Source organism: Hetaerina americana, unplaced genomic scaffold (assembly GCF_022747635.1).
Source record: "Hetaerina americana unplaced genomic scaffold, ioHetAmer1.1.p SCAF_9, whole genome shotgun sequence".
NCBI lineage: Eukaryota > Metazoa > Arthropoda > Insecta > Odonata > Calopterygidae > Hetaerina > Hetaerina americana.
Window position 1 is genome coordinate 48,426,495 of NW_027287538.1, and position 24,464 is coordinate 48,450,958.

Sequence of the window (24,464 nt, forward strand, 5' to 3'; positions counted from 1 at the left end):
CCACGAGGTCCAGCCATGAATAATCGTCAGACACATTTTTAATAGTTTCAATAAAAATTTATTCAGCTGATAACTTTACACTTCTCTGTATTTAGAATTCACAAAGTCCACATGTGAACAACAGTTAAAATCACACTTCATTCTACCATCTAATTTATAGCACTCTCTAAAGTGACAACAAACAAGCCATCTTGAGGAACACTCATTATTTACATCGATAAAACATGTGATTAAACAATTTGTGAAAGATTTAAAAGGAGTGATTCCATGGTGAATCACGAGAAAGGAATATTTTGGAATAATCTTGATAAAGCTCTAGTGCTAGTGAAGGATGTTATGTGAAATTTGTAATCAGGTAAAGAGAAGTGAGTTCATTCTGTCCAATTGAAAAATGGAAGAGAAACTCACTCTTAGACCATGTGTAACAATCAAAGATGAATTGATGTCTTCTTTTAAAGAAAAGTCATGAGTGACTATTGAACTTTCACACTTTTAGAATCAGTTTCTAGTCTTTTGCATCTCTTTCTAGCAACATTAAGAGATTAGGAACTGCATCAACAAACACTTTCATTGACTTTTCTCAAGGCTTTGCAGTTTCCTTTGCTGCCTGGGGTGCAGATGTGGTGACATCACGCCTGCAAAGAGGAAACAATCTCAATCACAGAATTTTGTTGAAACCCTTTAAAAGACAATTATTAGTACCAATTGCCCACATAGAGTCCTCACCAATGTGCACATGCAAAACAGTGACACAATTACAAGAGAATACAATTGCACACAAAGTATCATCATGCTTTGGGAACACAAATAGGTTACAAATCATCAATCAGTCATTTCATGAAACAATAACAATGTAGTTCAATGCAACAATTTCATAGTGAAAAAATCATTCGCCTTGACTGGGATTCGAACTCAGATCCCTCAATATCCGGTCAAGTACTTTAGCCATTTAAGCTATCGAGGTGTCCTCTTAAACTCTGAAATTTTGCACTCTGAAATTGTTGCACTGAAATGCACATTAGCGGATGGCTCCGTTGAAAGTTACTGTTGCAGTATCTCCCTCAGTTTCTTTGGAATAAAATTGTAGGTTAAGTTTTTGACGAAGCCATTTTGCGGGATTCAAGTATTATGATTACTCAGCATGCCTAACCTTTCATCTCCTGCATACTTAAATTACTGTTTCACATATCCAATCAAGAAATTATTAGAGCTTAAGTTACTTTCATGAACTATGCTAAAGGAATGTGCAAGTGAGAACATGACTCTATGCAGTATACCATTTTACTGTGATATAATCTTAAACTTTAAAAATATAAGCAAAAATTGTTTACTTTGGCTTTGAAGGTGTTACTTTTTGAGCTGATGGATTTGTCTTTGCTAGAGGAGGCTGCTTAGTAGTTCCAGGTGATGGAGCACCACGTCTGTAAAGCACAAAGTTTAGTAGTTAGTGACCACAAAGTAAGATAATGATCTTGACTCTGCATTATGAGAATTCACTTTTATCCATTAATAAAAGAATGCAAGAAGCCTCATTTCAAGGAGTTATATTGATCATGTTTCCAATGATAACCCCAGGTTCAACTATTGCAAATTACCCTGCAAGCTATCACAAGGATATATGGCAGGGGGTGTAATGTCATCAGCCATCCAAGAAATTTACCATTTGCAATTTTTTTAAACTAGAGTACAATTGGGTCTAATCTAATTGAAAGTTGCTCAAGTGTTAACACTTTTCCACTATCACGATCATGAATTGTGAATACTGCTGGCTCTGAAAACGATCTGTTAAGATTGGTTATTTTTTGCCTGCAGTGTTTTTTGCCTACTCCAGATAAAACATGTAAGCTGTGATTGACTAGAATCTGAATTTTGATTTTAAGCTCTATTATTATTATTATTAAAAATGCACATGTGCTAATAGACATTGTCAGGTGGCACACAAGTCCCAAATAATTGCAAAAGATAATACATAAAACCAGATTTCAAAACACAAATCTCTTTAACAAAACTAGTGAATCCCCATCCCATTTACAACCATTAATCAGCAAGAAAAAAAAAGATAAATTAAAAAAAATTAAGCTATTACATATAATACCATACACCACACATCAATCAAATTATTACATATATGCTGTCGCAAGGGGCGTTCCTAAATGGTGCGACACAAAGGGTATCGGGGAAAGTCAGAATTACTACACCGAGTGTTACCCAAACAATCGTTTATTATACAAAATACAGTTAAAATGCACCATTTACAAAGATATACGCAATTTATGGATGGCTAGACCCTCAGTACACCAACGCGCGTCCGTCAGGAAGGGGGTATGGCAGGGCGGACGCAGTCACGACACGCATAACCTGGGCAGAGCCCTCGTCCGAAGTTGAGTCAGAAAATAGGACACGCTGTCGCGACAAGCGCAACATAGCCGAAGTATCGTGCCCTACCGGTCACCACCAGATAACCAACTGACCCTTACCTGGGAAAGGGTGTAGGCAGGTTGGACGCGGTCACGACGAACGTAACCTGGGCGGAGCCCTCGTCCAAGATGAGTCAAGAATAGGACACGCTGTCGCGACAAGCGCAACACTGCCGAAGCTTCGTGCCCTACCGGTCACCGCCAGATAACCACTGACTGCTTTTCGCCCCGCGATCAGGGCTTTTATACCCAACTTAGGAGCATTGTTGTTGGTCACGTGGGAGTTTTGGGGAAAAACCCTGGGGAGGAATACTATTGTTGTTGATCGCTTGGAAACATTGTCGTTGGTTGCTTGGGAGTTTTGGGGAAAACCAGGGAGGAATACTATTGTTGTACACCTGCAACAGTGCGTCGTTGATTGCTTGGGGTGGGTAGTCGGAGGAGCCAGGAAGGGAGAACCATGTCGCATACTTGCGACAATGCCTTACATCTATTCTTAAAAGTATACACTCTGTTAGGAAAGGGCTCGAATATTTTTGCAGGTAAGGTGTTCCACTCAACAATTGTTCTATTCAGAAAAGAAATTTTTTTTAATTTGTTTTCTATGCCCGGCATTTTATCTTAAATTTGTGATTCTTTCCTAAGATCTGCCCAAGCTTTCTCCCCCTTCAAAATTCGGAACATTCCACAAAGTCTCCTTACTTTTCTTCTAGATTCTAGAGGTTCCCAGGCCAGCGTTTCTAGCATGTCAGACACACTCTCCATCCTCCTATGCTTCCCCAGTACATATCGGGCAGCCTTTCTTTGCACCTTTTCCAGTTTTTTAATATGACCTTCTTCATGAGGGTCCCATACAAGAGAAGCGTACTCTAAAATTGGTCTTACTAGGGTCTGATAAGCCTTCTCCTTGGTTGCTCTAACGCTCCCTTTGAGGTTTCTCATTACCCAATGAAGAGTTTTGAAAGCTTTCTTATAGATGTACTCCACATTTAGCCCCCACCCTCATTCACCCTTATTATATCATTTGAAAAACATTGCAGCTATATAAAGGGTGGTAACTGCATGAAACTTGGCCATGGAACAAGACATGTAAATATACTGGGGGGAAAAGAAATCCCATTGCCCTCAAACATCTAGACTCAAGAAAGTTAGAAATGAGAATAGCAGGCCAAGTGAAATATTTGATTGACATGCAAAAATTGGAACTAATGAGGAGGTAACATATTTGAAACATCAGATGATATGCATAAAAGAAACAATGACATTAAATGAATACTGAGGGAATACTGAAATGAAACATTTGAGGAGAGATGTAATTTAAATTATTTAGGTTTCATCTTAAATATACGATACACTCAGCATTTGGGACCCAATTGAGAAGGATATGATTAGTGGATTTAGCTAAGGGAAGCTATTCAATTGGTTGAAAATCATCATATGTAAGTATCACACAACTATTGGCTAACCTAGAATGGAAGCCTCTTATATGAGGTTATAAAATCAAGACTTGGCCCACTGGAAAAATATAAATGGAAATAATATGGACTAAGGATAAGTATTGCCCCATTAGAAAGAAAAGCCAATCTGTAATTATTATACTTCCTTTAAATGATGTTAATTACGTTAAATTATGTACCAACACTAGACAAGCCCACAGGGTGATTTTCCTAAATCATTAGGTGCTCTAATTCAAGGTTTAAACGAATGGGAAAAGCAGGGAGGCAACTGAGTCTCATGTGCATTCTCTTAAAAGTTCGATTATTCCTGCATTACATTAGGGAGATCATTTGGTTACGTTGTAGGGTGACTAACATATGATGGCTTATTGGGATGCAGTATTAAGATATCTTGTAAAGGATGATGCATGTAAATGAATTCTAATTCATGCCTTAAATAATGACATCATACCAATTTATAATATTGTTTTGAAGTTAAATAGATAGTTAATTCAATTTCTTACCTTGTCTTTGAGGGCTTTGGTAGAGTTGCAGCAGTTGAATCTTGCCTGGAAAGTGAATGCCAATTGTTTTATTAAATTACCTTTTACTTAATTAAATTCTTACCTGACATGATATCACAATATAAGCCATTTTAGGTCACCTAAATTAAAACTAATTCTATGCCTAATTTTTTAACAGGCTAAGTGCATTCTGAACCATGTCCATTTTTCTAAGGCATGGAAATTACAGACTTGTCATACCTTCTTGAAATACATATATCATTTCAGTATTGTGGATATAGTTGATTTTTAGGTGATTTTCATGGTTAAGTTATCAACTTTAATGTCCATAATAGCAAATGAAAACTTGATTGCTTAATTCCTTAGGTGATTGAAAATATAACACACACAGTAATCAACAAGAAGGTTGGTTTAGTAGGTGATGGTAGAGATCACCCAGTACTAAGCCCTATACGGCGTGTGAAATTCACACATCAGGGTAGGGGGGCCAGTTCCTTTCCCTGTGCCGGTTATGGTTTCCCAGGAAGACCTGGTACCCGAAAAATCACTTTAGCTTGGGTGGAGCTGCAGGTGCCCAGAGTGCCTTGCCCGGGAATCGAACCCGGGACCCTCCAGTCAGCAGTCCAACGCTCTACCCACTGGACTGCCGCGACCCACGATTGAAAATATATTAGATAAAAATTTTGTAGCTAACATAGTTTCTGCGGTGATACACTCATGATCATGGATGTATATTTAGAACTTGAAAGTTTTAGGATGACTGCTAATTATTACATATTTTACATTTTATATACTTCGCAAGGAACTGCTACGAGCTATTTTTAAGCTCAATGAGTGATAAATTCAGTGCTGGATACATTCAAATGTTAAAAGTACAATGAACTATTTCAACAGAATTCTTAGTGAATCATTTTTACCAGGGTTGAATCATTGGCGGGAATATAACTAATAATATGAAATATTTACTTCAGTGATAATAGTGATGTTATATAATTATATCATTTTTTGTATTTTTATTTTCTGCCTAACTTACTTCAATCCAGCATTATGAGTGCTGAGTGTCTGGCTTGAAGGCTTGGATCCAGGGGCAGCAGTAGGGGAATCTCGCCTTAAATGATAAAATTATATCACAAAATGGTCAATTAGAAGAAGAATTACATCTAATTATGGTACATAAGAGGGAGTAAAATGTTTTGAATAATCAAAATAAATATACCATGCACATATTTAAATGAAATTGAGAAAATGCTGCAATAGCTTGAGCACAATCATGAAATGAATCACGAACATATATTGGTGGTCTACAATAAAAATATCAAAAACATTACACACTCAGCTGGTTGTTTGACAAACACATACATTTTGGGAGCATATCTAGATGGCATTCTGAAATAACCTTGTCTGAAGTGAAATGATGCAAAGGTTCAAAAATAATGATATTCCAAGAAAATTACTCATAATTAATATTATGAGTGAGCTTGAGATGGCATATTACTACTATGCCACATAAAGGGATTCGCCTAACACAATTTGTTCACTGACTATTATTACAAATTCCAAGGAGAAGGTAAATGAGAAATACACAAAGATTTGAAGGAAATCTGATTGTAAGAGTAATGTTTTCAGCTTTCAGCATAAATTTGCATGCAGAAAAAATGTACATTGAATTTTAATGACATTTGTTACAGGATATGTAAGTGCATGTTAAATTTCACAAATTCTGAAATTATAAAAATGGTGTTCACAAGCCACTCACTTGGTTTTTGCCGGCACTGGCTTCAACACATCAGATCCACTCTTCTGTGGAGATGAGGATGTTGGTGCAGGTGATCCTGGAGATTGTGCCTCTCTCCTGGAAAAGATTGCAAGCCCATGAAAATTCCCTATTGCATGACCATTCTCTCTCAATATTCATGCATGACAAAGAAAATTGACCTTGTAACAACATGTATCAGAATAACTGCCTCATCAGGGTATAGAGGAATCGGTCCATTCATATCTTCAATAATGGTTACTGCATTACCATGCCTTGATCTCCCATAAATGTATCCATATATAAGAATTTTTGTGCCCTTGCACAAAATTGCTTGTCAAAAAACCCCCTTAAAAGATTGTGTGATTTATCAAATAGAAATGATAAAATTAAGCTTTGCTCAGGAGCAACTTCTTAATCACAAGAGATGAAGCCCTAAGTATGAAGCTAGAATTTTATTTACAAAATATTATTGTGAAAAAGCAAAAAAAAAATTATTAAGAACGAACTTTTCAGGTAGTTTTAATTTTATCTAAGATATATGAATGCTCTGATCACTCACTTGGGTTTTGAGGGTGTTGGGTTCAGTAAATCAGAGCTGCTCTTCTGCGGAGATGGAGCTGACGTGGCTGTTGGTGCCTGGGCCTCCCTCCTATAAGTAGGCAGAGACAAGGAGTGGTTATAATACCCACATATAATAGTAGAAGGGACTCTCCCTGGTTCCTCAAACACAAACAGGATAACTTTATTTACAATTCAAAAAGTTTCCACCTAAAGAATTATTTACATATGTGCAATGAAATAATGTATTCTCTGTTAATTCCATTTCTAACTTGTTTTAATGATATGAATTGATAATGGCTATAAATTTTCTGGTTAGTGAGTCTGATGACATTATTTATCGTAATTGAAAAACTAGTGAAACCTTTCCTTAAATTGTAAGTAATTTTGCTTGGCCTTCTGGTAAATACAATTATCATTTCTATTCTTTAACAATATCATTAGGTATAACTTAGTGAAAATTATGGATATTGGCCTTAGTGATGACAGGGAAATTTCTTTGCCTGAAAACCCAAAGGTCACAGGTTCGATTCCTGCTGAGATGGATTTTCCACTACCTAGGGCTTGCATGTTTGTGGTTGTCACTTATTGTATTTCATGTCTATAGTCTGAAGTAAAGGGCCGAAATCCAGTTGTTTCCAGATTGGCATAAAATAAAAAACCTTGAATTTTCCTAATTTTTCCACAAAGTAAGCTAAATACGGAATTATTTCTAAATTTTGAACTTTTCTTTTTGTCCAACTTCTTTAATAGAGCATGAATATTTGTTTTATTAAATAAAAAGCTGAAATATAAAAATTTTAATCAAAATATGTGAAGTGCCAAAAGTGAAGCTAATATTCCTTTATAATATAATTTTATGGATATGCATAAATAATAAATTGACAATGAACTTTAGGGTAGTTTTAATCTATGATATGTTTTGATCACTCACTTGGGTTTTGAGGGTGTTGGCTTCAATAAATCAGAGCCGCTCTTTTGCGGAGATGGAGCTGATGTGGCTGTTGGTGCCTGGGCTTCCCTCCTATAAGTAGGCAGAGACAAGGATTAGTTGTAATTCCTACATGTAACTGCAGAAAGAACTCTCAATGGTTCTTCAAACATTACAAGGGCAACACCTAATCACACCCTCCCTCCCAAACTTAAAAGATTTGATTACAAACCTTTTATATTCAGCGGAATAATTTTATCTACCATGTAAAAAGAATCCAAATAAGAGAATAATTGATGTACATACAGGTTTAATAAAATGATGTGTCCCAGTAAAAGTTGTTCACCACTTGGCTGATTGATATGAGTTTTTGATCGTTATGCTTTTTCTGGTTATTTAGCTAGATTACAGTGTTTATCATTATTGGAAAACTGATGAAAGCTTTGCCTGTTTCAAAGTATTTTTGTTTGGTGTACTGGTACATATGATAATCATTTTTAATTTAAAAAAATGGTATCAGGCATAACTTAGTGGATAGTATGGACATTCATGAATTTTTAAAAGTTTTCTGCAAAGCATGGAAAATACAAAGTTATTTCTTAATTATGGACTTTTCTTTTTCGCTAACTTCCTAAATAGAATATAAATATTTGTATTATTGTAAAACCAGCTGAAAAGTTAAAATTTTGTCAAAATATTTAAATCCCAAGTACTAAGCTTGTATTTCTTCATAAAATAATATATAGAATATGAACTTCTGATCACTCACTTGGGTTTTGAGGGTGTTGGGTTCAGTAAATCAGAGCCGCTCTTCTGTGGAGATGGAGCTGATGTGGCTGTTGGTGCCTGGGCCTCCCTCCTATAAGAATGCATAGACAAGGGGGTTATAATGCCCACATGTAATAGTAGAAAGAACTCCCAATGGTTCCTCAAATGATCCCAGCACAACACCTAAACACTACCGTCTCCAACTTTAAAAGTTTTGGTACAGACCATTTAGGTATATTCAGCCAGATAACTTTATTTATAATGCAAAATTTTCCACATAAAGGATTATTTACACATTTGTAATAAAATATTTTCCCTGTGAATTCTGTTGCTAACTTGTTTTGATGATATGGATTAATAATGGCTATAATTTTTCTGGATAGTGAGCCTGATTACATTGTTTATCGTAATTGAAAAACTGATGAAAGTTTTGCTTGTTTTCAAAGTAATTTTGTTTGGTATGCTGGAAAATATGATAATCATTTTTATTTTTAAACAATAAAATCAGTAATAACTTTGTGGATATCATGGATATCCTTGAATTTTCCCACATATCTGCAAAGTATGGAAAATACACAGCTATTTATTAATTATGGATTTTTTTCTTTTGATCCAAATTCTTAAACTGAGCATGAATATTTGTTTTATTAAATAAAAAGCTGGAATATAAAAATTTTAATCAAAATATGTGAAGTGCCAAAAGTGAAGCTAATATTCCTTTATAATATAATTTTATGGATATGCATAAATAATAAATTGACAATGAACTTTAGGGTAGTTTTAATCTATGATATGTTTTGATCACTCACTTGGGTTTTGAGGGTGTTGGCTTCAATAAATCAGAGCCGCTCTTTTGCGGAGATGGAGCTGATGTGGCTGTTGGTGCCTGGGCCTCCCTCCTATAAGTACGCAGAGACAAGGATTGGTTATAATTCCTACATGTAACTGTAGAAAGAACTCTCAACGGTTCCTCAAATAGTACCTTGTCAACACCATAACGACTACTTTTTAAATTCAATGCAAGGTTAGAAAATATTGATTATCAAGTATTTATAAAATAGACAAGCTTTGAACAGATTGAATTAAGTAACTCAAAACAAACCAAGTACCTTGAAATATCTCTTATTTCAAATCTTAAATGGTGCTCTTACATTAAGAATTATGTGGGCTTGCTTTATGAAACTTAAAGTTTAAAAGATAGATTCATGTGATAATGTAATGAATAAGCCATAGACGGTTATTCAAAACTCAGTTAACACTATAAATAAAACATACTCCAAGTGTCTAGCATCCACCTAAGAAAGTGTTGATTTAGGGGTTATATTAATTTCAGATAAGATTTGCTTTAATTCTGAAAAATTGTTTGCCAGAATAGAGTATGGAGTTGGACCTTTCATCAAGAGAGCTAAGTGGTGATATATTAAAGAAGTATATACATCACACTCAAGTTTACGTCTGATGCCAAGTATCTCACAAAGTTTTATCATCATATTACATCTTGCAAATGATAAAATAAGGGAAACAGACTATTGCTTTTACACATGTGATTGCCTATAGCCCATGCCCTCTTGGGCATTTTTGATTTTACCAAAACTAAGACTGTGCAGGCCAACAATTATAATTACAACAATTGATATGACATAAGGTCATCTAATGCTCCTTTTAATGCTTGGGTGCATTAGACATCACATATAATCCCTTCAATCAACCTGAAGATTGGTTTGACAGGTGATGAAGGAAGAAGGTCATACTATCTACTCAGCTACCAAACCTACTTCCCAAAAATAGAATTTAATAATGGCTGATGCATCCTGAAAGATCCTAGTCACGTGCCTTATTCATGACTTGAAGGGTATGACGAAGTGTGATTTTAATCTAATCTCCAAATGTGTGTGAACACTCACTTGGGTTTTGCGGGTGTTGAAATCAGGTCTGAGCCACTCCTCTGTGGGGATGGGGCAGGTGTAGATGGTGCTTGGGCCTCCCTCCTAAGGGAAGAAGTTAAATGTCAATTGAAAATTGCAGAAACTTGCCTTTTAACTCTTTCACTTTTACAAAATAACTTACTTGTCACTAGAGTCACATTTACAGACTTTTATGTTCCAAAAGCTAAGGAAAATGATGATATTTCAAGAAAGTAAGTAAATATTAAGATGAAATTTAAAAAAAATCTAGTTAGTACAATTATTTTGTAAGTAAATCACTAAATGATGATGAAATATGTAGGTATTGGTTTTTAAAAGAAAGAAATCTCAGTGATTTTTTCTAAATTGAATGTTATTAAAATTGTGTTCGGATTTCTTATTTCTATAAATGAATGAATTAATAAATAATTATAAGAAATGAACAATGATGCATCAAACTGCTGAATTACAATTTCCTAATAAATTTACAAGAAATTAAAAAAAAAAAATGCATTGCATATTTTGAGAATGAAGGGAAAAGAAAATGAGGAAAGTTGGTAAAGAGACCGCACATTAAATTAGACAGAAGAAGATGGAACTAACTTCAAGATTAACTAATTGGTGAACCTCATTCCAAGAAGTTTCCTATTTAATGCCATGTAACTTTGTAAATCAAAGGTAGACCTTTACAATAGCTCATTAATATTTAATTCATATTAGCCTTTGGTAATTCAAGAACACCTAAGAAATAAGTAAAGTGAAATTTCACAGAACATGTATTGAAGAAAGAATATCTAAGCAGAAGTAATTAATGAAAGTGTGTTGCATATTGTAACTTCTCATTAAAGTCTCCAAGTAATTAATTGTATTTAAGTTCTCAAAATACTATATTATTATAACTGTTCAACACTTGACTCTATGTGTGTTAATTAATAAGTCAAACAAATAAAATTACAATGACAATTAGATTAAAAAATGCATCTGCGATTTCAAAATGATAAGAATTCAATGGAAGCTCTACAGAGAATTCCAAAACTACAAATTCTCACAAAATGCCACTAGTATAATTTTTAAAACTGATGTTTTTCCATTAAAGATTCAGGTTTGTCAAAATATGATTAAATTTGTATTCATAATTACATCAGTCATCACATATTTTCTTTCTAGGTCATATGAATGATACATATTATAATTCAATGTAGGCCATGAAAAGTTTGATTGTGAAAGTTAGCTTTTTAGTATTTTTAAATAGATACTTCTGATATTTGTCAGCAAAATGTTTGAAATAAATGATATGATGGACATTTTCCTTACTTATCTTTCCCTGGAGTGGGTGGAATAATATCTGATCCAGCCTTTAAAGGAGAAGAAGGTGGTGTTGTTGAGCTCTGTGTTTCACGCCTGAAAATACAATGAGGGTGTAAATTATTTTATAAATTGCTAAAATATTAAATGAGTGAAAGAAATAAGGGACTATATATGTAATTTGGTAGGAATATGAAAGAAATTCCTTTTTTCAAACTTCCATTCAGCTGTAGAAATAAGAAGAATGGATGCCATTGTGAAAAAAAAAGAAGAAAATTCATTATTGAATGTATACAGTGCAGTGCATTGGTATAATTTAAATGTGCCAAATAATGGCATAATGCAGATTTGGGGCAGGCACAGCAAAGGTAGAGGCATGAAAATTAGAAAATGGTGATTATAGCAAAAATGGAGGAGCTAATAAAAACGATCGTTCAACATTTCTCAGTAATCCAAGTTCTACAGTCTGTTTCAGTCGTTTAAAAAAATAGTTAAAATAATACCGGTCTCAATATTTAAAAATTGACTTCTTAATTTTACAAAAATCATTGAACCTACTTTTCAAACATTATCTTTCACACAATGACTTCCTAGAACCATATATGCAATAGTAAATAAGATTTTATTAACTTACATTAACATACGCCAGAACTCTACCAACAAGCATTAAAAAATATCTGGCCATACCACCATGGTGACAGTAGCTTTTTTTGTTCCAAATTAAGGTAGTACTAAGGCATTTTTAGTGAATTTTGGAATGCACCTGCTGTTGGTATGATTAGAACTAAATAACTGTCAATCTATTGAGTAATTATCTCACCTATTTTTCTTTGATGGAGTCACTGGAGCAGGTTTGGCTGCTGTAGCACTTGGTTTAGGGCTGGCAGTTTCTCGCCTAACCAATAAAAATATGCCATGAGGGATGTTTGGAATTGTCTCACGGTCTTTTATTTTAATTAAAAATATTTTTATTTGCAATAAGATGAAAAAAAATTTCATTTGAAAAATGCCCTTCAGCTCTTTGAGTCTCTGAAATTTTATGGAATTTGACATTTGTCAGGAATATTAATAATCTTCATCAGTCTAAAGAGAATTATGTATCCTATAGGCCTAATGAAAGATAATTTTCACAAAAGCAAGAAGAAATAATTCACAAATTAGCTGATGCTAATACGCATACCTATTTTTACAAGAAACAAGTTATAGAAATTGGTAAGCTAAGGAATTGGTTGGCATGCATATTGGCATTAGGGAAGCATGAGCATAATTATAAAGTGCAGTATTGAAGTTTTGTACTTGCCTAATTAACATTCTTTATTTCCTGTGACAGAGAATTTGAGGCAAAACGCAATTGATTTGAATTCAGTCCTTGCTTTTGGGTGAAAATATTGGTAGGAAAGTTTGGAGGTGAATAGTTTTTACTGGAAAAATTAGTTTTGGGAAAAACTGCAAAGATTGTAGGGAGGATCGGTGAAGGTCATTTAATTCAGACTAATTAGACAATGGATTTCACAGAAAATATTTAAGTAAACTTGAAGGCCAATTAAGAAGGCAAAAGGTGAGAGTGATGACTTATTCAAATAATTTAAGTACTTATTGATTATACATGGTAATAAAATAATACTTTGGTACTTCTGGAGTGAACCACTAGTACTGTAGAACACATAATAGATACCTGGTTGTTAAATTTAACCACTGCATTTTGACATAGTATGGAGAAAAATGAACTTCTTGACAGGTTGTGAGTATATATAAACCTAAAAGAAGAGTTTATTGAGCATAGTAATTTGCAGGCATTAATTAGACCAGTAGCCAAAGAATAGCACTCCCAAGTGAGGAAAAATAGTAGGGAATGAGCGCATAAAAAAGATACAAATTGACATTTCCTTGGAAAGGAGGGCATTGCGGTTTATTTTGTAGGAGAAAGAGTGAAGTTTTTCCCCAAGTTACATAGAAAAACAGAGAATCAGTTAGGTCAATTAATCAGTCAAATGAATGGTTAGTGATAGATTGATGTGGATAAGGTGATTACCTTGTTTTTGGTACTGGGCTTGAGGTTGGCACAGCGCTAGGTACATTGGAGCTAAAAATAAAAGAAAATAAAAACTTCAGATATACAGTTACCTTTATGGGTGTTAGGATTTCAGTACAAAAATTCTTCTCAATAGTATTCCCCCAATCCTTGTTTAGCATGAACAATTCTTTCAAAAGAGATTCTATTTAAAGACAATGTACTAATTGCACAAAGGCACAGAGCAAAGTTTACAATAGATTGGAGTGCATGCTTTCACTTCAAATTCAATAAAACTTTAAAATCTTATCTCATATTTGATTCTATCCACCTTCTTTACAACATTCATTTATTGTAACTTAACGCTATTTCTATTTCCCCAATCATCATTATATGTTTTATCTTCTGGCATTTTTGACTTGACAAAATGGGTTATGTTATAAGATATCACACTATACTGATGTTTTCCCATCAAGAAAACCTGATTTTGTAACTATAAATTACTTTTGAAATATTTTTTCCTGTACTACTTAACAACACTGATTTATCATTCTACCCAAAAGTAAATCTGATCTAGTGGGTTATTATTTCTAATAAATCCATATACTTCAAATCTTATGGAGAGAATAATGCTATTTATACAGCAGGAAGCTGGAGTGAGAGGAAATTGGAGGGAAATTAACCCAAGCAGTTTTACTAGTCCACAACTCATATGCCTGACTCTTTTGTTTCCTCCATGTACATTCCCATCTTTGCTCATTTCTTTTATCAGATGCTATCAAAATTAAGCAGCTCAAGAAACAAAATGAACCATAAAGTCATACAGCTTTCCATCTCATTTTTATCTTATCAATGTAAAAAGAATATTCCTCAACTAGCCCAGGCTTTTGAATGAACTACCAGAATAAATTTTTGAAGAAGCATTCGAGACCCAAGGATAAAATTTGACCTTTCTGTGCTGAAATTTTTAGTGGATCAATACAGGCCTTTGCTTTTTATGCCACCGAACGACCGAAATTTTCCACATGTCGTATTTTACAAAAGAAAAACGACGAAGAAAATTAGTAGTATCCACATTTATATAAGCGTCTATATATATTGTGGAAACACACAAAATATTCATGTCACTGAGTTCACTTCTTAATCCGCCAGAAAAGAGTCGTTGGTAAGTCGCTCAGCACCCAATCAGTTATGTTTCAATCACCCCGAATAAATTTCGCTGGGGCCTCAGAAGTCACGGTCGGGCCTCTCAAATTAGTATCTGCGTCCCTTCAAATAGAATTCCGTGACGCATGATTTAATACTCACGATGCGGTGGAGTCCCCGGGCTTCGCATTCGTGGTTTTCTTGTCATCGCTATCCCCAATGGGCACGCTTCCCACCGTGATGAACGCGGCCACCAGGAGCACCCCCAACACCTGAAAACGCAGAAGAACACGTATTTTTCACTCATTCCATCAGCCCTCGGTCGAGTATTCACCCCATTGTCTGCCGACACCCTCCGATTGAAAGACGCAAAACTGACACAAGTTCTACTCACCGTCAAAAACTTGGCGTTCATATTGAGTTTTCGGGATTTAGCTAGATTCCTTGAGAAGGGACGATGGGGCGAACACGAACTCAATCGAGTGACTGACGCCCAAGTCCGCCCCGCGGCCGTTATATAGGTGCCCGCCCTGAAGGATCACGCACGGCCAGAGTCCGGCGGGCGTGACGTTTCTGGATGGCGGTGCAAGGCACTGAAATCGATGAGTCAATAACGACCCGACCATCGCACCTTTCCTTCCCCGTTCATCTTCCTCGGAGGCGTCGTGATTGAATCGCTAAGTGGCGAAACGTCAAAGGATGTTTTTCTTCCTCGACAACCCCTCTCCATCCCACCTAATCATGCTCGCACAAGTGACGCATTTGTCGCTAAGTACCTGAGACGCTAAAAAACTTAAACTGAGGGTCGGGATTGAAGCAAGTTCACATCGTTGAGGACTTTCACGGACGTTTAGCTCCTTGGGCTTGGGTAAATTGTGAGTCATTCCTCGAGGGGGTTCACGATACTTTGCCGTCGCGTAAGTTTTATGTGAACAACCCCGGGCGAGAAAAAGAAGGTACATGTTCAACAAAGAGGAGTCATACTTTTTCGCAATTCATTTAATATCAGATTGGTTCCCTAACGACATTGAGGAGAAAAAATTACATGTGCGTGTGTGCGTGTGTTTGTGTACACACGCTTGGAGGAAACGCCAAGCAGCGACAGCCAACACATAATATGAGAAGGAGAAAGATTCTTCTTCGTACAACGGAGACGACATAACCGTCGAAACGTAAATAATGTGTGTGTAATTATTATTTAAGTCAATGATTTTAATATTTACTATACATGTAATGTATAATGTCACATATATATATATATATATATATATATATATATATATATATTAATAAATCTATTAAATTCTTCAAAGTTTTTATGAAACGTTGGAGTTCAATAAAGAGGTACGGAGGAGAAGATAATGCAAATTAGTCCTCTTCCCAATGAAATAAAAATAATATTTACAATATTTCATACTCAACGTTACCGTAAAGACCGCAATTTGTGCGCCATTTTACAGAGTGAACTTGAAGTACCAAAATAAGGGATGAGAAATGCTCGAAGGATATTTTAATTTCATTGTGGATTCACTCCATCACATGAAGCTTTTCCAATTCTATGTGTCAGTGCAAATTGCCTCGAGTTCTCAAAGGTCACACGACGCCATCAAGATTGCATACATTCGTGACCAATTCTTATACTATCAATGGTGACTTTGCGCTTTGAGTCGTTAGCAGGGAAAAATGTGAAGGGAATCTTGTTGAATGAAAAATAGTCAAAATGATATTGAAGCAACGATGTTTTGTTTGTGAGTCTAAATATAGGAAGGCTCTGGGGGAAGCAAAACATATCAGCAAATGACTTTATAAATAAAACTGCGCATTATTTAGAAATATATCTAAAGGCATGATCAGGTAAACCGAAATTTTCAAATAATGGCCACGGAGCAATCCCAAGGAGAGGCGTTAGACTATATTCAGCCGGGTTAAAAAATAAATAAATGTTCTCGCTACCGATGTTATCCGTCCCCATCGAGGGTGGGAGAATAAATATAAGAGATTGGTGGAAACGTTCCACCCATATAAATACGCACTTGACCCTAATTTCCAACTGTGTGATGCAGTTTAATTAAGTGTAGTAACAGTCGCATTTTATGCACTGATGCCGGCCACAAATACCGCCGTGGTTTGCTATTCCGTTGGGTTCGTTGGTTATGCTTCGAGAAAAATATATTGATAGTTCGGAAACATTTTAATGGCTTATTCCAGTGAAACTGGGTTGGATAAATTGACCATTAAAAATACTTCTTGCAGTATTTTTTCAAAAACTTCAAGTCTTTCATTGCGTCGCACATCGCCGATACGAATTTCTGCCAATCTCTTCGTCGAGCCCTTGAAAACATTTGACGCACATTTATCAGCTTGGCAACGGTATTTACCCATAAACATGTTATATGTTGTTTTTTTCCCATTAGCTTAATAACCACGAAGTGTGACTTCAGAAATGTTATGTGGTGGTTACAATTTGACTATCACATTCGGAAACCCAATCAGGGCTATGGAACAGATTTTCTTCTGCATTTAGTACTCGTGGGTCAGCTTGGCGCAAAGGCTTTTTTAATTCCTGCGTGACTTGAATGTGCCTAAAAGTCCGTTAAAACGGTAAATAAAATCCGTCTAATTTATTATCACGCTACAGTAATGCATACTAATCAAATGACGAAAGAAGGGAAACAAAAAAAATATTAGGTCAAATGGACCGCGTCAATAGCTATTAAATGTGCGAAAGAGAACTCATCAGCCAAAGCAACAGAAGCATCATCGAATTAGCTTAGTGGCGAAAAGAAGCCATCCAGAATTTAAAAAACACTCTCGGAGTAATGGCGACCGCTTTTATCATTTGAAATCTAATGATTAAGATGATCTCATGCTTTTCCATTATAAAATGTGAATAATCGGCATGTCAAAACGAAAATACATTTCAAGGCATTGGCGTTCCGGAGAAGATTTTTTGTACAGAGGAAAAAATAAGATTTTAATTAGTTACTTTTAGAATTAGCTACTGCCGAATAATGAAAACTGATGTAACCAAGGACGATAATAGTTTTTAGATTATTTTTCATCCAAAGCGATAAATCATCTCTAAAAATCAAACCAATTTAGGTAATACATTACACGGAAAATGTATGACTCAAGCATTGGGACACTAATGATCATCAGTAGCTGGGCAAGCTAAAGACTGTGTACCTCGGAAATAGACGAAGAATGAATCAATCGCAACTCCCAAGTCAAACGCGCAGTCAAAAAAAACCTTTTCGATGGGGAAGAACGAATCTGGATAATCAATTTAAATAATCAATAAAGAATTTTTATTTTTTTTAAATAAAATATGGTTGACGATTGCCATGACAGCAATGGCTACAGTAATTAAAGCTTTTGCGAGTTAAAGTTGACTAGGCACGAGAGATAGGCATTCAATGTATACATTCCAAGGATCTGGGTTCATCTAACCCTCCAAATCATGCTTTCGAGGACGAGAAGATGCGGACTGCGCGGCGGGCGACCCTCCTCGTCCCACCCTCCCGAGATCGGTATCAGGGTAGCCAGCCGTTGGCCTCTTTGTTGCTCGACCTTGAAACGCGGGTGATTTAAAGCCTATAGTGGTCTTTACGAATAAAAACGACGCGGGATTAGCATACATCAATGGCGCACGAGTTATTCACTTGTACAAATTCGATTTTGTAGTATTTGCTGGCAATGGAGACGGGCATTGATTCTCGACGCGGCGCGGGAAATTTTTCGAGGTTATGCAACTCCCCATAGCTTCCATGCCAGGAAATCCAGACATTTTAGGATAACAAGAGCGCTGTCCCGTACTTTATTCTCACTGAAAGTCAAGGGGGGGAAACCGATTCAAACTCCCTTGTCTTGCACGTTGACATCACTTTAACGAAGAAACATGGCTAATTTTGGTAAATATTCGAAATTGGGATCATCGGATTACTCTTATTAATTACCCGACGTAACGCTGGTCGTGCACGACCATGGAGTTTGACCTCCAGATGAATACCCCCTGCTTCTGAACATCGGAAACGCTGTTCGTGGTGCAATGCGCCCAAAGCAATTCGAAATATAGGGGTGCACACCGAGAAGGCAACAAAATAAAAGAGCAAACGTTTGATTGGCAAACTCACTTTCCCTTGGGCGCATCGGAGGCAGCCGAGGTTACGCCGTGACTGGCGGTGACGTCACCAGCCATCGTCACAGTTTCAGCTCTATTTTTGGACAATATCCACGAGTGCTAAATTTTTAATAAACGCTTCACTCGTGTCGAAGGGACGACGAAACACCGTATCAAATCGAAGATTTGGGCGGTGGGTCACTCGACTAGCGACAGACTTGATGGACATGATTTCCTCTCAAGTAGGTTTCCTTAAAAAATTCAAATCTCAAGAGGGAAATGCCCAATATATAATACTCAATTCACTCCAGTGTGAAAATAGCAATTCACCTCCGATTCAAAATGATTGCTGATGAGAGCTTCATTTTTGCGAAGTAATTATGAGGACTGGGTACACGAATAGGTGTCTGCTAACGTCAAAATTTTCACGAGTGTTTATGAGAACAATCCGATCGAAATCTTGATTTCATCCACAATGTTCTAACTAACACATGAAAATTCATCGAAAAAACGCTTTTCTAGGTTTCCTGCGAGTCTCTGCCGAGACACGAGTAACTATGTCCAATTATTAATTTGGAAATTAATTATTTAACGCCGCGTTCCACAGATCTTGAGTCCCACACAACAAAATAGGGGTGTCGGTGAATGCAGACATACGAGGTGAGTTCAAGTTCAAAGGTCGTCTGATTTATTTCTGACAAACAGACCAGAAAATTGAAAATTCTGATACTTTTTAAAACAATTCCCCTATAGACGCACACATTTACACAACGTCGAGGCCATAATTCCATTCCCGCCGAGAACTCATCGGCAAGGGTCCTTTTCGCCTACTGGAAAAACCTACTGCTCCGTGACTTCTTGGGTTCGTTGTCTCAAACCATGCTATGCAGCCTTTTTTTCAACTTTCACGCACCCACGAAGGCACACTCGATACACACATAACCGTAATATCATCCTAACAGCGCATGTCTCTCTCCCTCAATAGACGATGAACATCGATGGGTTTTTTCAAACCACGAAAATAGAGACAACGGTTGGTCAAAAGCTATTATTTTACATTAAACACATTTCAAGTTTTGACATTTCGAGTATTAAAGAGTGCCCACATCCTTAAAGCTAAATCACGTATTTCTATTTACACCCAATTCCGATTGGGTGGTATTAGAACTTGTGATCACCCCTCGTATATATTTCGTGCGAGACAATGATTTACACCGCAAGTAAAGATCATAAAATAGACGTATAGTCGCTCCTCTATTCTATAAATCCTTTCAACTACATTCCTAGTTGAACTGATTGCTCTGTCGGATTGTGAAAGGTAAGGTCTAATAGAAAAATTCTTAATACTTTTCTAAAGAAAGAATGTTTAGAGTTACAGCCGTTCCTCGTGGTCTCAAAAGCTCCATTACCCTCCGTACGCTACATTAGGTTCAGGCACTATCTTTCTGTTCATCCGTTTATATTTTCAATCGTATTCCATAATCACTTCAGTGTTTAATTCCTCCAACGAAGATTGTTCACCGCGATTGATTTATATAGGTCACAACTACGATGATAACATTTAACCTAATTAAGGTAGACTAACCCCGAGACGGACGAGCAGAATGGGGATGGGTGAAAAGGTTTTAATATTGTGTTCCACCATTTGCCAACTTGGAAGAGGATACAAATTGGGGCATCTGTTTCCGGCCTCGATCTGTCGAATGAATAAAAAAGTTGAAACCATTCTACTTGTGCGCAGGATTTTTATTAACCAATGCCTGCGGTTTCAACGTTAATGCGTCTTTGTCGAGGTAGTCGGCACAGTACAAATAGATACATACGAAGGAAATAGTTATAAAGGTACCCATGCAAATTATACATAGAAAATAACCTAAGAATATGAGCCGCAAATTTCAATTTTTGCAGCAGTAAAAGCTGTTATCAAGGAATTCAGCAAATCTGTCCTGTGCTTTGCTTCGCAAGACGTGTTTTAAAGTATTATAAAAATGTGGGAGCGATCTGGTTGTTTTTGTGCCGGAGGTAATTTGTTGTAAATTACTGAGGCAGTGAGATGTGGACTGTCTTATCTTTGGGACAAGGAACACTTTTCGGGAATATTTTCATGATTACGAGTACGTTAGGAATGTATATATGGTGAGGAACGTTCGATGGTTAATTTCAACAAATAATACGCAGTTTAGAGGGTAGAATGAAGATGATTTGAGACTCGTAGGCTGTTGAAATATGAATGTACCAGGGATGTGGAATAGTATAGCCTTAAGGGTCTGTTTTTGCGGTGAAAATGGCTATTTTGTAAGGCTGTCATGTCGCCGGAACTGTTGTTCTACACTGCATTTGTTCTAAAGGTGATACAGAACGCCTCGATGAAGACGTTTAAACGTTGAAAACGAGATTTGACGGGTAGTAAAAATCCTGTGGACAACGTTCCAATCCCAGGTACGAATTAATATTGGGTGTTACCCAAATCTTGGAACGCATAATGGGAGTACTTGCCCTCCTCCTCCATCCTCCCTCAGGTGATTCTTCCCCAACTCTTGATAAGCCGTCCACCATCGTGGCCATCTGGGTCACCAGTTTTACAGCTTTCCATTAAGGTGATGCGTGAGCGTGCTTGGTATCGCGAAGTGCTAATTCGTGTGTTACACAGATAGCACTTTATTCCCTCCCGTTAGTTATCCCTTCTCATATGGAGCAACTTAGTAGTACAGACCGTGCTTCGGACAAGGGCGAAATTGAGAAACAAAAAAATCTTTCAAGAATATTAATCGTTTTCCAAGGAAAAAAATGAAAGATTGTGCTATGTTAAACATTTATCACTTCCACTGGAAAAATTTGATAACAGTTTTTTTGAAAGCTGGGAGATATATTCTCTCATAATGGAATAACTCTTAGGCCAGGTTTGATAATGTCTTGTTTAACTCTAACCTCTGGTTAAGGCTAAAACTGAGTTTTATGGCCGCTAGTTCAATACCGACCGTTAAAAAGCTGAATAATTGATAGACAATGTTACAGTGTTCACATTAACTGAAGAGCAATTTTATCTTACTAGTGTATTAATCTGAAAAAAAATTGTTCAAGGTCACATAACGTAAAGTAAATTAGGCTAGATTCGATTTCGATACACTTTTCTAGAAATTTTGGAGGTAAAAAAAAAAAGATTTTTTGAAGAATAAAATGTTTTTCCATACACGGATGGCAAGAAATGTTTCACTCAGAATTAAGATTTCAATTCATTCACTTCAATGAGGAGCGACGGTTAAACTGTCTCATTAATTTCTCTAGCTATTATATCATATGCAAACGCTTTTCCCGATTTTCAAATATGCTGAAAGCTGAGCAGATGCTTCGTACATTGTAAACAGCTGGTGCAAAATTCGATAGACTCGAATTATTTCTTCAAAAGTCAAATTTAAAAGTGCATCAGTTGGTTTCTTTAAATTTAGAGTTCATAATACTTGGCATAGCCGCTAATTTATTCATAAAATTGGATTTATGAGTTATTTCTACTTCAAGTTGACATTCACAATTGCAAACGATTGAATAAATGAAGAACTCCAATAGCCGTAAACAGTTTACCTTTCAAAACAAACTACAAATGAGATTATTTGGCAAACGCGACAAGTCAAAGGATGGGGCAAAGGGTAAAAAACAAGAAGTATCGTGACTGGTTCGCTGTAGCCTCAACGGAGCGGTCCGACCGGTCATTTCGTTAGAGGGGTCCCCCACCACTCAGGCACACTTTTTTCAGTCGCCTTTGGGCATGCGTTGACACAGGTGGATTTTTGTGACGTGTGATTGTTTGTGGCGTCGTCGCGCCAGCATGGAGCGCACCGTCGAGCAACGCTACGCTGTAAAGTTTTGCGTTAAACTCGGGAAATCCGCGTCGGAGACCCTTGAACGCATTAAACAGGCTTATGGGGATGATGTCGTAAGCCGCACAAGAGTTTTTGAGTGGCATAAAATGTTTAAGGAAGGTCGGGAGCTCGTTGAAGACGAACACCGTGTCGGACGCCCGACGACTGCTCGAACCGATGCTCAGGTGGCCTAAGTGAAAAACGTTTTGGATTCTGACAGGCGTTTGACCATCGCTCTTATCAGTGAGGAGACCGGCCTTTCAGTCGAGACCGTCCACACAATTGTAACAGAGGAACTTGCGATGAGGAAAGTGAGCGCGAAGCTGGTGTCGAAAGTCTTGCAAGGAAAAAAAACTTTTGCGGGTGGAAATACCGCAAGAAATTTTGGAATGTGCCCAGGAAGATGAAGATTTTCTCGACAGCGTTATTACTTCAAAGGATAGCTCAAAAGGAGCTCAAAGGATATCGGTTCGACTCCATCGAGGCGGTTCAAGCGGCGACGACAAAGGCTCTGAACAGTATTCCGGAAATCGACTTCCAGCGGGCTTTTGACGAGTAGCAGACGCGCCGAACTAAGTGCAACGATGCAGGAGAAATGTATTTTGAAGATTATTAAGTAATTGTAATGATATCTACAATAAATTTTGATTTTTTGAACCAGTCCCGATACTTATTGTACGGACCCTGTATAAAAGTAAGACAAGTAAACATTTTTTCTTTGGGCACATTCATAAACGTGTTTCTTGGACCAAGATGGCCAAAGTAGCAGGTACATCAGCAATGGCGTTGGCCTAAGAAGCTTTCACAAGGACGGAGTTGACGACAGGAACGTTGAGAAAGGATGTAAAGAAATTATTAGTGAAAACTCTGATATAGAGCATATATTTTTTACGGCTCTGAAGCTTGGCTGTTGAAGCAAGATGACAGGTGCAGATTGGAGGCTTTTGGAGTGGGCGTGAAGGATGGAATAAGTAAAATGGACGGATTGGAAACCAAAAGAAGATTGGATGCAGAGCATTTTGATTGGTAGTGGAAAGCTGAAGACTCTGATAGAAAGGAGGCCGTTGGGCAAGACAGGAAGGGGTGAAAAAGAATAGGGGCGTTGGACGGAATAAAGGAAGATAGGATTATTATAGGTAATCTACCAGTTACGGTAGGTTTTTGATGGACACAAGCTACCAAACGGTGCAGCAACTATTCCCTTATTTCTCCTTACAAATAAAATCCAAGATCCTATTCTACATTAAATCCCTCTTCATCTCCGTATACTTCCATCCTCCCTTTATTCCATCCAACATCCCTATCCTATTCTTGCCCCTTCCTCGTTTGCCCAACATTGCCCCCTCTATCAGAGTCTTCAACATCCCACTGTCGATCAATATGATTTGCTTCCATTTTTCCTGCCTCTTTTTGATTCCTCCCAACAATCCCCTCTCCTCCCCCACCATTTCTTGCACTTCCTGGGTTGTTTTCCTTTCAGTTCACTTCACACTTTCCTACTTACCGTTATCCTCTCTATCGTAGCCTTCAACATTCCATCACCAAACAAAATGCCCTACGTCAGATTTTCTAACCTCCTCTCCTCCCCATCATTTCTACTTCTGCTGTTTTCATTTCCGTCCTTTTTATTGTTTACATTTTGTTCCATGATTGCATCTCAAAAGCCTCAGTCTACGCTCATCATCTTGCCTCAATGAGCAAGATCCCGCGCCCTGCAAAATTATGCGCCAT

At 36.9% G+C, this 24,464-nt stretch overlaps 1 protein-coding gene across 1 annotated transcript; it reads right to left on the reverse strand.

Moving 5' to 3' along the window:
• Nucleotides 1–49: 49 nt before the first annotated feature.
• Nucleotides 50–15,248, reverse strand: LOC139698893 (uncharacterized). The gene is made up of 15 exons (XM_071597845.1): nucleotides 15,151–15,248; nucleotides 14,919–15,028; nucleotides 13,632–13,682; nucleotides 12,420–12,494; nucleotides 11,609–11,695; nucleotides 10,295–10,378; nucleotides 9,200–9,289; nucleotides 8,392–8,481; nucleotides 7,626–7,715; nucleotides 6,693–6,782; nucleotides 6,134–6,229; nucleotides 5,411–5,485; nucleotides 4,378–4,422; nucleotides 1,332–1,421; nucleotides 50–635 (listed from the first exon to the last, which is right to left on the reverse strand). The coding sequence occupies exons 1-15, from the start codon at nucleotides 15,169–15,171 to the stop codon at nucleotides 581–583; spliced, it is 1,149 nt and encodes a 382-aa protein (XP_071453946.1). The 5' UTR covers nucleotides 15,172–15,248; the 3' UTR covers nucleotides 50–580.
• Between the last annotated feature and the right edge of the window lie 9,216 nt (nucleotides 15,249–24,464).

Coding starts and splice junctions, on each gene's coding strand:
- LOC139698893 (XM_071597845.1), bottom strand. CDS start 15,171: ATGAACGCCAAGTTTTTGACG. Junction 13,683..14,918: donor CCCGGGGACTCCACCGCATC/GTGAGTATTAAA, acceptor TTTTATTTTTAG/CTCCAATGTACCTAGCGCTG. Junction 4,423..5,410: donor ACTCATAATGCTGGATTGAA/GTAAGTTAGGCA, acceptor TTCACTTTCCAG/GCAAGATTCAACTGCTGCAA.